The following is a 16,916-nucleotide window of genomic DNA, read 5'->3' as shown; positions in this document are numbered from 1 at the left end:
TGGACGCAGCGACGTGCTGCTCCGGTGCATGCTCCCATACCTGACCTGACCTGACCTGACTGCAGTAAAATGAAAATGAACAAGTGCAATCATTGGGGGTTTGCTTCACAATAACAAAAAAACATTTCAAACTACATTACAACTGGAACAATTATTATTACCAATCAGAATGTGAATCCTGGCATTGAACAAAACTGTCTGGTCGATCTTACGATTGGTGATCTTGATCAGGACTCTTCTCAGCTTTCGGGTCTTCTTGAGGAATTGATCAAGGAAAAGTTTCTTCTCGGCCTTTTTTGTTGTTGGGGTCACCAGGTGTCTAAACGGGAGATTTATTTTATTTTATTTTTACCTCTATTTGATATTGGGCCTAAAAGGTGTAAATTTTTTGTCACTTTTCAATTTTGCTTTAGGAGGGAAGCATGGGGATTTGCGATGGCATGCCATCGACTTCGCTCTAGTTGAGTTTGAAGGCGAGAATCTGCTTTTGTGACTGTCTGTCTGACATTCCCATAGTGATTCATTGTCTTCCTCATACCCCTCCTACCACTCACTCAATTGCGTTAATCTTCCATCGCACCTCTGAATCAAGTAAGGCACACAAAGTACGTTTCTGTTTACATAATGCTTTCAGCTACTGTGTTTAAAGAAAACATCAAGAGCATATATAGACACGAGCAGGTTTTAAAGTCTTGCCATGTATCTTTTCTTTAACCTTGCTGTTTTAATGAAATGGAATACGTTACTGTTGATTAAAGTCCCCCTTTCCAATTTCTACCACAGCCACCATCTGATTCCTGGGAATGTGACACTTGCATGGTTCAAAATAAGGCCGACGCAATGCGCTGTGTTGCTTGTCACGTTCCACGGCTTCCTGCGGATACCGGGCCTGGATTTTCTTCATTGCTTCCACCTAAGTTGCCAAATGATACCCATATGAAGTTGGGAACTTCATTGGAACGTGCTCAGAATGAGGTTGGGTGGAGCTGTTCAACGTGTAAGGGTCAAACTAAGGCGACTGATGGAACGTGTCAAGCATGCAAAGCGGCAAAGACAGGTACCTGCTTTCTCTGAGATAAACCAATTATACTTTACATCAAGACATTTTTAGCTCACCTGTTCGAAGAACAGAGAGCTATAGCGATACCCCTGACGTGAGCGTCAGCGTGAGCGTGAAAATGTTAAAGTTTTTGGTGCAAGTTATTTTTTCCTTTCTAATGTTTTTATCTACAACACTATTTTTTTTTATACGCCCGATATATATATATATATATATATATATATATATATATATATATATATATATATATATATATATATATATATATATATATATATATATATATATATATATATATATATATATATATATATATATATATATATATATATATATATATATATATATATATATACATATCGGGGCGTATTATGTGATACCGGTCATCCGTCCGTCCGTTCCTGTCCGCACTCTAACTCCCAAAGTTTTCAATTTTCACGTTTCATATTTGGTACATAGGTACAGACTGTGGAGACGGTGTGTCGCGACATACATTCGTCATCTAAAGTGGTTGTCATGGCAGCCAGGATGCTGTTTTCCATCCGTTCCTGTCTGCACTCTAACTCCCAAAGTTTTCAACTTTGACGTTTCATATCTGGTACATAGGTACAGACTGTGGAGACGGTGTGTTGCGACATACGTTCGTCATCTAAAGTGGTTGCCATGAAAATCAGGATGCTGTTTTCCATGTAGTAGCACAATTCTGTATATACCTTCTTGTTCGGGCATATGTTGTACTCACTTGCGTTCTTGTTACTGATTACAATATACAAATACATATATTGCTTTAAAATTATTTGGATCATACTTCACTGCAATGCTTTATAAAAAATATTAATTATTAGACGAGTCTTTTAAAAATGATAAATGTATAAACAGGCGAGCATTGGGTGGCTTTGATACCAACTCTGGTACAAGTAAGGAGCCATCTACATTTTTTTTTTTTTTTTTTTTGTAAGTAGATTATTTACATCCTAATGGCATGCAAGATATGATGACATGTGAGTACCTCATTCTGTACACTCCCCATAATTGTATCTCCTCCCAACCCCTTTTGCCTTTCTTCATTTCCAAACTCTTCTACCCATTCATTCATTCATTTATTTATTTACATACATTTCCTTTGTTTTTCTCTTATTTTGCATTTTTATGCTCTTCCCTCCCTCCCTTCCCTTTCCTATGCCTGCCATTTACTCTGCTCCAAATGAAATTATCTTGTTGTTTGAGTCAACATTCAACATTCTTCCTGGAACTGGATGTGTCTGTGTTTTGTCTTTGCAGGTTGCCCAGATACCCTCCCACCAGCACCATGTGTTGGTTTTGGGGAACAGTTCAAAAAGGCTCCTGGGACGTGGGACTGCGATGTTTGTCTCGTGCAAAACAAGCCTGATGCCCCTGTGTGCGTCGCATGCTCTAGTTCCAGGCCAGGGAGCAAAGCACCCTCAAGTACGCTTGGAGCCACAATGTTTGCCCAAGGAATTTTTGATTGTTTGCATGGTTGCATGAAAGTAATGAATTGGTATTTAAATCGGTATTTTGAAGTTTGCTGAAATCAGCTGATAGCCTTGGATGAAAAGGCTGATTGTGCCTTTGTCTCAAAAAAAAGAGTCTAAGAAATGCCTAAAGGCTATAGCGAATAGTTTGGTTGTTCTACAAAGCTGCCGGGGAAACATTTTAACCAAAGTGATTTTGGAAGAAAAAAAAAACACTTTTTGTAGTTTTGTCTGCCCTTCCTCGTCAACCTTATCCTATTTCCCCTTCATCGTTTCAAAAAATTTCAAAAAAGAACCTTCTTTTTCACTCCACAACAATCTCATTTTACTTGAACGAGCCGAGTGCCCGCCCTGCAGGCGATCTTGTTCCAAGCGTGCAACACGTTACTTTGACGCATACCTTTATTTGGGTGGTGTATAGGCAACTGACAGCTCTGTGTAGGAAAAATAAATAACCTGGGTTGCGTGCATGAAGCAAAAACATACCGACAGCTTATAATTCAAAACGTCTCACTACACTGCAAAATGTAGGGTTAGAGAAAGTGGACGTACTGTAACTGTACTGTGGACGTACTGTTACTGTACGGAAAATATTGTACTGTAACTGGTGGAGACTTGTAATTCCCTTCCCCACCTGGAGGCGGCGCTACACGATATACATTTACAAAGAGAATTTGCATTGGGTGTTGGTACATTTATATCAATATCCTGAAATTGAGTTGGGTGTCACCATGCAAATTACTTGGGTATTGGTACCACTCCCACCAGCCATGGCACTTCAGCAAAGAACTTCTGTGACTCGGTGCTGACTCACTCTGTGAACTTCCTGACCTGGATTTCTCCCAATGGCATATCCTCCCTTCTAGACTTGGTGATGACAAACCTCCCCGCTAATGTCTCCTACTCTTCTTTTGCTCCAATTGGTTCATCTTGTCATATGCTTGTGAGAGTCAACATCCCTCAGGCTATTCGCAGAGAGCCTCCTCAGCACTGACGAATTCTGGCAGCTCACACAGGCAGATTCGGAGGAAATGCAAGCAGCTCTCTCACTTAAGGACTGGTCTCCTATATCAACTGCCATTGATATTAACTCATCCTGGGAATTCTTCCACAGAAACCCACGCTCTCTTATGCACAGATCCATCCGGTCTCGTCTTCAGTTATTGTACTCCTCTTCTCGCCCATGGTACACTGAATCCTGTGGTGAGGCAGTTACTCTGAAATAACTTGCCTTCTCTTCCTGGAAAGCCAACCTGACCAAAGGCAATCTCAGATCATTCCACAAAGCCCACAAGTGTGTGTCCAATCTCAGGAGATCCAGAAAACAACATCTGTCCAACCTCAAGATTAAAATTTCAAACTTGTCTCCCTCTAAAATTTGTTGGCTCATTCTCAAATCGGTCTCCACAGTATGCTCCCCCCTCTATCCCTTCCCCCACTTAAAATGGCACCTACAATCGTTTCTGCTCCTGAGAAGGCCGAATGCCTCAATTCTGTGTTTACTACAAAATCTTGTGTCCTCGACCCCTCGATCTCCCTACCCACTCCACCCAGTGGATCCAACTGCTCCTGGACCATGTATTTTACCCCTGAGAAGGTGGAGAAGTTTCTGGAAACCCTCAACACTGATTCTGCAACTGGACAAGATGACATCAGGTCATGTGTCCTTAAAAAACCCCCCAAAAAACCCTGCGCTGATGCTTTTGCACATCCTATCTCTGCATTTTTCACACTATCATTTGCTGTAGGCCTAGGTCATCTTCCATCTGCTTCGAAATCGGCCAACATCACTGCATTACATTAGAAAAAAAAGTGCAAAAACCGATCATTTTCATGACAGACCAATTAGCTTGTTTCATGTGTAGCCTGTAGCTGTTGGCTGCATCATTTTCTGGAGGTGCAACTGTGTCTCTGATGCAGTGCTCCTGTTACCAGTAAGATGGTACTCATTTTGCCAACCACTGAAGGATGACAGGCTGAGTCAACCCACCTGGTTTTGTTTCAACGGAAGAGCAGGGGCTCAAACTCAAGACCCTAGGATCTTAAGCCAGCCACCTCAACTGTTAAGCCAACACCAGGATTACCAATTTAGCTTACTTCCAATTATCAGGAAGGCAATGGAATTGAAAATTGCAGTTTATATGAAATTCCTCCTTTTGTCCAACAACCTCATCTCAGCTCATTAACTCTGATTCAGACCAAATCATTCTAACTTGGAAATGCTGCTCTGACTCTCCCAACAATGGATCCATCCATCCATTGGGACCATACTCTGTGCAGAGCGTTGGTGCTGCCTAAGCAGTCTCCTTGGCTATTGGGCACAATCCTGGATGGGTCGCCACTCCGACACAGGATACCAGCATGCTGGCACTCATTTTGCCAACCTCGGAAGGATGACAGGCCGGAAGGATTTTTAACCCCACCTGGTATTGATTCAACAGCTCAACGGGATTTGAACTCAGAACGCTAGGATCCCAATCCCGCCACCCTAACTATTAAGCCAAGACCAGCAGGCATATAACAATGGGTGAAGGCCCTCAATGTCAGACAGGAGGTTAAGGCCATCTCTCGAGACGTATTTTGAGCTTTTGATAGTATGGCATCTCAACTTTCACCCAAAACCTTCTGCTTGTGGCATCCAAGGCCAACGCCATACTTGGCTTACTGAGTTACTGACTTCCTCTACTCTCATAGTCGATGTGTGTCTCAAAACAGAATCCTTTCATCTACTCTCCCTGTGAAGGCTGGAGTGTGCCCAAGGCAGTGTTCTTGACCCAGTCCTATTATATTCCTAATCTTCATAAATAATCTCTCTAACTCTGGAAAATCCCCTTTATCTATTTGCTTATGACTCCACCCACTGCAATGACATCACTCATCCTTGAGATTAGCAGGCTGCATCCTCTTCCCCCTTTCCAGACCTTGATAAATTCACAAGCTGGTCAAACTCTTGCATTATCTTTTTCAATCGTGACAAATCTCTCTCCAAAAGGACCGTATGGCAATCGCTCCAATCTACTTTCTTAATAATCCTCTTGAGAAAGTTCAGTCACCTAAATTCCTTGGTCTCACTATCAGCTACGATCGTTCTTGGGAAAACCACATTTTAAAGTTGGCCTTCAAAGCCATCTACTGACTGGGCATCCTCTGTCATACAAAGGCCTTCCTTGGCACACCTGAACTCCGATCCATCCACAAGGCCTTAATCCACAGCTTGATGGAATACTGCTATCCCCTCTGGGCTGGTTCCCCTGCCTCTCATCTTTCTCAGCTTGACGCTGTGGAAACCAAGGCCTTCAAGATTATTGGAATCTCCCGCAATGAAGCTGAGTCCATGGGCCTATCACTTCGCCATCGAAAGCAGGTCGGTGGTCCCTGTCTTCTACTGCCTCATTTCGGGTCTTGCACACTCTGCTGCTTCCGTGCTTTGCCTCCCCCCTCCCCATGTTTCTGCATGGCATACACACAGTCCACCATCAACCCCTTATGGTGAGACTACCTAAATCCAGGATCACTGTTCCTCTCCACTCATTTGTTCCTCCCCCCCCCCACCTGTGGAACAAACTTCTACATTCTCTTCAATCTTATTCTTCCTTCCAGGTCTTCAAGACAATTGTTCACCACCACCATCTCAGATTGTTCCCAATCCAAAATCATGATCTTTTCTACCCTTGTTATCCCACCCAATCCCTCCTTCAAAATTTCCAGTTTTCCTTCCTGAGAGTTCCCTTCTATAGCCGTCTTATCCCCCATGCATCCTCTCCTGCTCCCCATTCCTTCCAACACCCATTGTTTATTGTTTGTCCAAGTCTCCCTCTATCTTGGCCTTCAACTCTGCTGTTGGTGTCCCCCCCCCACCTCCCTTCCTGTTCCTTTTGTCCTGTTGCGTCCTGATCTGTTAGGCATTCTAGTACTAGCTATACCACGAGCCTTGACTATGTATACAAAAAAATAAGTGGCTCAATTGAACAAGAGCAAATGTAGTGCGTGCTGCCAAGTGGAGTAAAGTTTATATCATTAAAAAGTCTGACTGCAGCTACCTCATGTGTCTACTTTGATTGAATAGAAAAAAGCCTTTAAACATCATAAGATTTAATGTCAAAAGATATGAACATCAGATTATTGAACCTGTCAGCACACCTCTTGAGCTTCACATTAGATGAGGCATTGCATTTGAAAATTTTAACCATGTCAATGTGCATTTCCTGTTTTTGTCTATTTTTATTTGCAACACCTCGTAAACTGCCAAATTGTTCACTGAAACGTTTAATAATAATTCAAGTGGAAATCTGAAGGTTTGAACTACAACTTATCTAAGTGTTGGCATTTCTGAAGATTTGAAGTGCACTCATGTGATTTTTGTATTCTGTCATTGTTCCGTTCGTTTATTCACTTATTTATTTATTTTTAAAATCCCATTCAGCAATAACAGGAATCATAACCAATGTTACACCCACAACGTCTCTGAGCTTCGGGGACAAGTTCAAAAAGGCTCCTGGAACATGGGACTGCGATGTTTGTCTTGTGCAAAACAAGCCTGACACCTTGGCTTGTGTTGCCTGCACTAGCCCAAAGCCTGGAAGTAAACCACCCCCTGGTAAGCCTGAAACTAGATTATTCATGTAATTGCAATGTAGTCTGTTGGATTATTGGATTTTAATTTTTTTTAATTTGCAGTCAATTCATTCCTATTGAAAAATATTTTAGCACTCGTCGACCCTCTACCCCTCTACCCCCGTACCCCCCCCCCTTCCACATGCACACAAACCCCTCACTATCCACAAAATGTTTCACAACAATCAATGCATCCCGAGAATGTATCTACCGAGGAAAGAAGGAGGTGGCGGCCTGATGAAACTCTATCAAGTACACAGAGCGACGACTGTCGGGTTGATTAGCAGAGTATTTGAAAACTTCAACAGACTACCGAATATATTTTGTATACAAGCATGAACACAACAAACCAAAAAAGGTATCTCTCACTCACCTTGGAAAAAAATACTTCCCAAAACGGGTACAAATAGAAGATGTCACCCACCAAACCGAAACGGCAACAAATTCAGGGTGTAACATAATTCTGGAATCATAGGTTAATTGTGTATTTGTTTTTGTGTAACAATTCCAGAATTAAAGGCTTTTATTTTGGCAAATGTTCAAATTGTAATCCGTGGTGTGCTTTGCAGTTCTAAACTTGGTGTTTTATAGTTTCAGTGCCTGCAGCAGTGTATTTTGTAGTGTCATACTGACTTTGTTACATTCCTCTTGAATACATTCTTTCAATGTCTCTGCTGTTCATGGACGGTTGGCATACACAACATTTCAAATGGCCCCATATGAAAAAGTCTGAAGGGGTCAAGCCTGGTGATCTACGGGGCCATTCCACTGGTCCACGCAAACCCAATCCATCGTCCTGATATCATGGCATCGAACCGGGGCCAAGTTACCAAGGCAAAATGTGGAGGTATTCCATCATGCTGAAACGCTGTAACATTGCATGCGGCATATCGTCTAAGGCTCTAAGACTTCATTCAACATTGCTACATATGTTTCTCCAGTTGCAGCCACTTCAAAAAAGTATAGTCTGTGTCAGGTTGTTCCATGGATGTCACACCAGACCATTACCCGCGGATCATTCTGAACACAGGTCTCTTCCGCCCAATGGGGGTTCTCATTCGCCCAGTAACGGCAGTTATGATGGTTTACCATTCCACTTAAATGGAAAAGAGCTTCATCACTAAATTGATATCATAATAAATTGAAGGTTGCACTAATTCCTGTTGTATTACCCAGTCACAAAACTCTTCATGTCTGTTGCAATCATACCCGTGAAGCTCTTGCACACATTGGACTCTTTAGAATGCATGAAACAGACATGTGACGTATTCCCAATGCTTGACCAGTTTTTCGTGTTGATCTATGGGGGCTCACAGCAACATTTGCTAAAACATCTAGAGTGTGATCAGGATCTGCACTTGAGCATGGACGACCACCTCTTCGTTTATCTGCCACACTTCCAGTTTCACGAAATCGTTTCATTAACTTTAACACTGTTCCTTGTTGAGGCACAGGTTTCCTTAGATGTCGGCGATGGAATTCTTGACAAGTTTCTCTCTGGCTTAAATCTCCGGCATGTAAGAGGGTTCAGCTTCGTCTTGCATATAGTGTAATCCATTTTCATAGGTTCTTTCCTGAAAAGAACAAAAAACAATTAACCAATGATTCCAGAATTTTGTTACACTGTTACAGCCCCAACAATTACAAAAAAGACAAAATACCAACAGATATATAGTGACAACTGGGAGAAAGACAAAAGAGCAGGGAAATATGAAAAAGAGTTGGACAGATTGGGGGTAGACAAAGAAGAATAACTGGAATGGCGAAGAAGTCGGCTCGATTAAGATGGAGAACGAATCATTATAAACGAAACCAAGACTAAGGACACTACACGAATGACTTTAAAAATGGAAGGACTGAGCCAATCGGACAAGTGCATATTTTGTAAGGTAGAAACAGCACGAGTCACCTGTAGGGATGTAAGAAAAATTCAAGGCAGAACAGCGGTACATACAAAGGCACGACAAGGTATGCAGAGAAATCCACTGACACATTTGTAGAAATTTAAATATCCCAGTTCCATAAAACTCATGAAAACATGAACCAAAAGCAATCATTGAAAACAAGACCATAAATGCTCACATACGACCAGATGATCCCATCCACCATAAACATCGGAAGCAAAGCACTGTGACCGGAGGTAGTTCTCAGATACAAAAGGAAAAAGAAGGCATTGCTTATTGAAGTTTCAATACCCAGTGGTTTTGGTCTAAAGAATGCAAATGAAAGTGACCAAATAGCAATTTGGCAGAAGTCAAGAAAATTACCAAATCGCAAGATCTTGTTTGTTTTTTTTGGATAGAATGTCTAGGCTCGTATGAGAGCTAACACGCAACGCACAGCAATGGGGGGGGGGGGGGGCTGGGACAAGAGGGGCGGGAGAAGGAAGGACAACGGTGGGAAACAGAGAGAGGATATCTGTGGAAGGGATGGGGTGGGGAACATGGGGTATACAAGATGGACATTACAGGGACTTTCAGGAAAGAAAGAAGGGAATTTGAAGGAGGTGGGTTGAAATCTCAAGAATGAAGTGAAAGATCCCAGAAGCTGAAAAGTGCTGAAATTGCACCAGTGATAATTGGAGCAAGGGGAATGATAAAGAAGAACCTCAGTGATCCTACAAACCATCTCTGGGAGCATTACTACAAACGAACTGTAGGTGGAGGCTGTCCAGGGCTCATTGACGATCCTGAAAAGATTCTTCAGAACAAAACTCTGAGAACACTATTTCACAACTTAGCCCATGAACCATGATCCTTCACCCACCGAAACAAAGGAGGATACTTCGAGTTCTGGGAGGACTCTGTTCCACCTTGTAAAACCTGAATTATGGAGATAACATTCAACGAGACACATACACATAATTGTACAGTATCGGCTATTCCTGAAATATGTAATTTAAAGGATTGCTGTAAATGATGTTAACCTCAAAACATAGTTCTTTTTCCAAAAGTAATAACTTTAACCTGTAAGCAAAATGAATGGTTTTCCAACTATATGGCTCATCAGCTGAGCAATAAAACACAAAAACAATGCACAATTGAAAGCTTTTGCCTATTTTAAATTTCTTTACATTTCATCTTCTTATTTTTAAAACATGTAAAGAAAAATAAAAAAGATCCTTGTGAAGCATGTCCCCATGTTTCATCAATGCAGAATTCAACAAAAATGTCTGAATAATAATAATGTCGTTTGGACAGATAAACACGTTTTTAAAAAAAAAAAACTATTTATTTATTTGTTTTTAGCAGTCGGAACTGCTGCTAAGGTGAATTCTGCATTTTAAATTTTGAAATTCGGCTCAGGTGAAGAGATTCTAGAGATTATTTCTTTTCACCTGTATGTAATACTTATAAACATCGAGAGAGTTATATTTGCACATTATTTGATACTCTGGATAGTGGTTATGGCCGGATCGTGGTTTTCTCCGCGGGTGTACGAGTGGTGTTTGTCTCCATATGGTGCTTATAGTATGACTGGTAGAAAATGTATTTCAGACATTGTTTTGTTTCCATCTTCACAGTTATTCTATGCAGTATCATTTTGATGAGATGGCATGAATCGTAATTAACACTCCACTGCTCCTCCCAAACTCCCTCCCCCTCCCCCTCCCTCATCCCCAGAAAACACTGGACGTTTATAAGCATTACAGCTGAAATGTGATCAGCTCTAGAATCTCCTAACCTGAACCGAATTTCAAAATTTACACTGGAATCAAACTTAATAGCAGTTATGACTGCTAAAAACGTGTTCATTTGTCCAATTCGCACATTGTTTTATACTCCGGTTGTCTCCGGACGGTGTTTAGTATGACCCAGCTCGCTGTTCCTTATCAACCGTTTCATTGGTGTGCTTGCTTGAGTGCTTAATACTCGTGGGCAGAATCGATTCCAATCATGGGACTGAAAGGAATCGAGTCGTGAACTGGAATATACATAAATTCCAAGTAATTCCTACTTCATAGAAAGGCGGTATTTTCGGGTAAATTTTTATTTGCCCTTGTTGGGCATGTTCTGGTTACACATGCTCTGGTAATATATAATTTAAAAGGAACATGCCCCTGGGGTGTCGTGTTTGCAATATCGCAGCAAAAACAAATCACTTGCAATCTAAACATGCACCAAGGGAGTGTTCCTTTTAAATGAATAGTGAGGCATTTGGAGTTGGCTGGTAAAGCTTGCTTTGCTGATGGATGAGTCGGCAGTATATCGATTGATAAAGTTTGGACAGCATTTTGTTCAAAAGGTCCAGAAATGCAGTTTGGAACTATTTTGGGAAGGTTAAAGAAGACAGTCCGAAAGTTGCATGCTCACATCGTTCAATGGACGTTACTCATCACTGTAATACGTCCAATATGCTAAAAACATTTGAAAACCAAACACCAGAGAGAGTGTATCTATTCATGATGGTTGAGAATGCGGATTCAAAGAAACCAAAGTTTGTAACAGCAACAAGTTCGCTTTCACAATCGATGATTTAAAGCACTTTTGCCCCGTTAACGCCCTGGTACGCTGCCTTCTCTCCCCCTCCCCTCACGCTTCCTTCCTCGCTCCCCACTCCTTCCTCACTGCCCCACCCCTCCTCCCTTTCCTTCCCTCTTCTGTATTCCCCCCTCCCCCTCCTCAGCTTTCTTACCCTTCTTGCTCCTCCCCCCCCCTTTCTCTCAGTATTCCCATCAGCGAAGCGACAGGTGGTATTTGCTAGTGTATCCCTGCACCCGCACATTGGTTAATGGATGCATCCCTAACTGTGATTGCTGAATACACCAGATGGAGTCCCATTACAGCTATTGCTGCATGATCTGGGACCAACAGGTGCCATCTTCCACATGGACACATTTTTTTCCACCCCACCAATCACAGCCAGGAGGCATCCCCATTATTTTTTAGCCTTCAGGAGTTATATTAAGAAGACTAATTATATTCTGACGAGAATGGAACACCGATGTGTGGCTGTGATGATCCCCAAATTGGGTGAAACTGGGTGGTAGCTTCATTTTTCATCTGCTTGGTGACAGCATTTGATCTTGTCATCTTTGCACTGTACGATGCCCTTCTAGGGCTGCAGCCATTACATCATTGTGATGGTAGGCATTTGTGCAGGTCAGAGAACTTGATTATCTTCATATAAATTTCAAAAGCAAAAAAGTTGCATCCAACCAAAAAGTAACGAGATCTACCCCGCTTATTTAGTACGAAGCAAGCAAGAGCAGTCTCGGGCGATGTTCATTGCTTCCCAGCGAGTTTCCTCAGGCCGATCGAGTGCCTCAGTGCATGTCCACTTTTATTCCCAAGGCATAAATTCATTTCTGGTCAGAGCGAGAGGTCAATTGAGGAGCGTTTAGGTTTTGCCGAACCTTAAAGGTCCCTTGACACTCAAAAGTACTGAAATTGCATATATATATATATATATATATATATATATATATATATATATATATATATATATATAATGTCCTATAGGAGTTTTTCATCATGATTTCTGATCTGACAATTTTTTTCACAATACTCGTTCTGTAAAATGTAAAATTAAAAAAACAATCCTCTTGGGGAACGCCCCTAAAAATTCTGCCGAAATCTACTGAACGACGCGTAACCCACATGATGTCATCTCCAGAACAACAAAGGCTGCACGCAACTTACTCGGGTGGGTGGTCTACGTGATTGTATTGGCGTCCTGTGTGTTTACACATTCGATTGGTCGACTCAAACGCTTCATTCATTTCTGCTTTAAAAAAATCAAACATTTGGTTTTGAATAATGGATGACATGGACTTTGATTTGTCTGGTAACGACAGTGAGTGAGAGAAATGAAGGATTTTGGTCTGAATCAGATGGAGAATTGTCGGATAACGTAGTCGTGGGAGGTGAAGTCCAGGCAGCTGGAAATGAAATACGGCCTTACCAGTTCAAGCCCGAAGCAGGACAAGCAGAGGAAAATGGCGATGAAATTCCCGGCGTTCATTATGATCGGGAGGACATCGAAGGAAGATTTGGCAATAACAACTGGTTACACTAGATCCAATTCGTAATTCAATAATGTAAATTCGACTTGCATACTGCTCGATATCAGAAATATTTTAGTAAGGTGACGTGACCAGCGCAGCGCAGCGGAAATGTTGCACCGCGGCAAATGAATCCCAAGCAAGGCCAGCCCATGTCATCGGCCATATCTCTCCACGCATAAAACGAAGCAATCTCGCTGTCCGGATACAATGAAAACTTGTGTGCAGAACACACCTTGCGACACAATTGTCTAGAGTAGTCCGATAAATCTGACGTTCTGTTGCATTTTTATTTATTTTATTCCTACTGTCGTCATGTAGTGCCAGTAGAAAACAATGAAGAATCGAGAATAATAAAAGAAAGCTACAGCATGTCAGATTTATCGGATTAGTCGGACGGATTTATCGGACTAGTCTAGACTCTATAGTTGACAAGTATCTTGTATTAGCATGCACACAATGTATAAGTCAATGCTTAAGAGTCCTGAGGCTATGAGGCCGTGTAATAGGACAGATAAATTTGTCTTTCATAGTTGTGCCAACATATTTTTCCCTGTTCATTTATTACAGCATTTTGGCTAAATGTTAATGAATAGCAAGCCAATGGAAGCAGTACCTTCACTTTAGAATAAACCCATGTATGTCGAGTGCAGCCATACCTGGTTTGCATGTATGTGGAATCGTACCTATCCCAGCAGGCTGGTTTCAACGAATAATTCAATAAGCTGCAAAATGTGGGTGCAGGTTTTTCACATTGTTTGGTTTTAAAATTATCTCCTTGTGCCTTGAAATGATGCAATATTAATCTTTAGTATTTTACTTGTATGTCCCTGTAAGTTTCTTTTTTATGGAAAGGTTCAACAGTCACATTTTATATTTTGTGGACATGGTATAACCCTTTATTGTGCATATATGTATTGGATTTGTACACGACTACGACAAGGTAGTAAAGGGATAAATAATTGCCTCGTGATTGTTGTGCATACATGGCTCAGAAGCAGAATTTCTTTTCCGCGAAACAATCACAGGAATTAAGACGATCAGTGAGATAGCAAACACGTGCACAATGCATTTGTACGTACTTTATACGGCGCGTGACGTCTAATCAATCCACTCTGAGCGAGTCGCGTTCTGGAGATGGCATCAACGGTCACGTGACCTGCGGTTTGCTGAACTCAACGTTTTTGAGGGGCGGGGCATAGAAAGTTGTGAAAAGCACTACAAATGTTCGAAATATTGGTCTAATTATCCCATTGTTGATTTTAAAAAAGAAACATGCGTGATTTCTTCACTCGGAAGGTAAAGTTAATATATGAATAACCAGAAACTTTTGCGTGTCATGGGACCTTTAAGCAACAAACGGCAATCACATCATCGATGGTCTGCTCTGCTCTCTTATTTACTCGTGATCCAATATTATGTGTGTGCACGCATGCGGTAGTTTTTTGTTTTCGTTTTCCAACAGATTTCTTCCTCTCCCCTTTTTTGATCAGAAAATTTCAAGAATGGGCTAAATATCCTTGTAATAATTAATGCAGCAAATTTGTGTTTTCTGTGAACTTCTTTAAATTTCTGTATTTTTATTTCAAATCTCTGTGAGCATTGCTGGTTCACCACGCTCCTGCAAATACAACACGATAATTGCTAAATGTTGTTTCAATGGTTAGTTTTTGTCCACTCTTTTTAAAATGCTATTTCTTTCAGACAAATTTTGACAGATAACAGCAAAAATTAATGAATAATTGCAAATTAAAAACCTTACACTGATCTTGTCAAAATTATTCAACAAAATTTGTTTTAAAGAGTGTTGACTGTATTTTCTTTCCTTTATAAATAGGACATTTTTTATTAGACAGCATCCTTTTAAAAGGGCAAAGTTAACGATTTGATTATCCTTTCCTTTTTGAAGGTATTTCTTCAGTTACTGAGTGCTTGTATAATGGAACTTGTTACTTTCCTCTTTGTTTTGCAGTTCAACAAGCTCCTTTGAAATCTGAACCGCCTCAATCACATTTCAAATTTGGCATTTTGAGCGATACGGCTCTACCAACCATCAACGTGGATACCTTCAAATCAAGCAAGTCTGGCGATTTCAAATTTGGTTTGCATTCAAAGACACAGACTGAGACATCCACATTCAGCTCGCCATTCCACTTTGGTGAGCAGACTAGCAGCTTGGTCATTCCAACCAATGGGAAAGCAAATGAGGTCCATATTGGCACAGCGCTGGGATCTCTCACTAAGCCAGCGAATGATGGTGGAACCGTAAAAACTGGATTTCCAGAGATTGGGAAAAGCACGGATCTTGAAGAACCCGCATCAATTACTGCAGTGAAACCCATCCAACCAGTTTACAGTGGCTTTGGTTCTCAGAGCAAAGTCTCAGCATCTGTTGCCAATAGCCTCGGTGCTACTGAACCTCAACCAGCTTTTGGTTTGACTGAAGCCTTCACATTTGGTACAACAGAAGCAAGTTCACGTGAGTGGAGATTCTTTTCTTTGACATTTCTGCCACACTTGGCTGACTGTGGGTGAGCTGGGCATCATCGTTTTTGTTCATTGCTGCAGGTATCTCATTGCTGGGGGGTTTCTCTTGCCTTTTACAAACGTCTGGTACTGTCTGGTCAGCCCAATGCAGTCAATATGTTGAATGGGTTTAGAGAGTTGCTGGTTTTTGTTTTGAGCTACTTGATCAGTTGTGATGCAGTTGCACTGGTATAACGAATAGATGCGTTCTGTGGACTGATTGTTGTGACAAAAGATTAGTTATACTGTGATGTTATTTAAGGCGGGTGGGGGGAGCGGAGTGGTAAATCTTCTTATGGTTCTGTTGGTGCAAGCGCAAACATGCTCCAGCCTTCGCTCTATGAAAATGTAGAGCACCAACAATAACCGCCCTACTACTTTGCCATACTGCACCTTCTCAGCGGGATTCTAACCTAGGACCCGATATTTCTTCAGCCTTTGTGAAACCAAACTGTTAATACCATGAAATCTACAACTCTTAATGACTACAATGATTCACCAATATTACATGCAAAACTCTTCCTCACCCAACATTTGACAATCTAGATAAATAATACAATGTTGTCTCTCTTTGTCTGTATGCTATTCCCCATTATCTCTCACTGCTTCGCTCATTGTCACCAAACCTTGCAGGCATAATTAACAGTCTTAGAGCATCGAAATATACTTCCAACACATTCAGATGAGTATCAGGTCTGGCTCGCCGTTTCGTTCAAAAATCGACTTTGACCAAAAAACGTTCTCCAACCAACACCACAAGAAAGTGGGAATAATTGGGGGCCATTAAGGAAATAGTCATAGCCAGTCGAAAGTAGACTTTGGTCAAAGTGTTCACCATTCTTGATGTCATGACATTCCCCTGAGCGGTGCTTCAAGTCCATCCATCACAGATGACATCATTCAAGACATCATTCAAGACATCATTCAAGACATCATTGATGTCTCCATTTATTCTGTTTGGCACAGGATTTCATTTTTTCTACAGCCCACCCATCCAAGCAAATGCCATTCCATCCCATCACTCACCTTTTACCAGTATATCGGCTGGTATATAATTGAATTGCATCGTGCTGTAAACTTTGAGTTTCCCATTCCGTGCTGTTTCGCAATCTCATTCGGGTGTTATCATAAAATCTCAAGGCTGTGCACTCTTACACTGTCCATTATTTTTAATGGCTGTCATTTTGGATGAAGAAGATTCCTTATGAAAACCGAAAGC

The 16,916-nt window shown here is 41.3% G+C and overlaps 1 protein-coding gene across 4 annotated transcripts in view; it reads left to right on the top strand.

Moving 5' to 3' along the window:
* NUP153 (nucleoporin 153) overlaps window positions 1–16,916 on the top strand; it is a 101,843-nt gene that overhangs the window by 61,148 nt on the left and 23,779 nt on the right. For all 4 annotated transcript variants that reach the window (XM_085854523.1, XM_085854520.1, XM_085854522.1 and 1 more), the window contains 4 exons: window positions 784–1,057; window positions 2,342–2,506; window positions 6,977–7,150; window positions 15,144–15,650. In XM_085854523.1, the coding sequence (XP_085710649.1) occupies window positions 784–1,057; window positions 2,342–2,506; window positions 6,977–7,150; window positions 15,144–15,650 (1,120 nt within the window). The remainder of the gene's footprint in view (window positions 1–783; window positions 1,058–2,341; window positions 2,507–6,976; window positions 7,151–15,143; window positions 15,651–16,916) is intronic.

Source organism: Eptatretus burgeri, chromosome 14, assembly GCF_056783735.1.
Source record: "Eptatretus burgeri isolate ZD-2024b chromosome 14, Ebu_testis_v1, whole genome shotgun sequence".
NCBI lineage: Eukaryota > Metazoa > Chordata > Myxini > Myxiniformes > Myxinidae > Eptatretus > Eptatretus burgeri.
The sequence above is the reverse complement of the archived record's forward strand: the minus strand, read 5'-3'. Positions and strand labels throughout refer to the sequence as shown.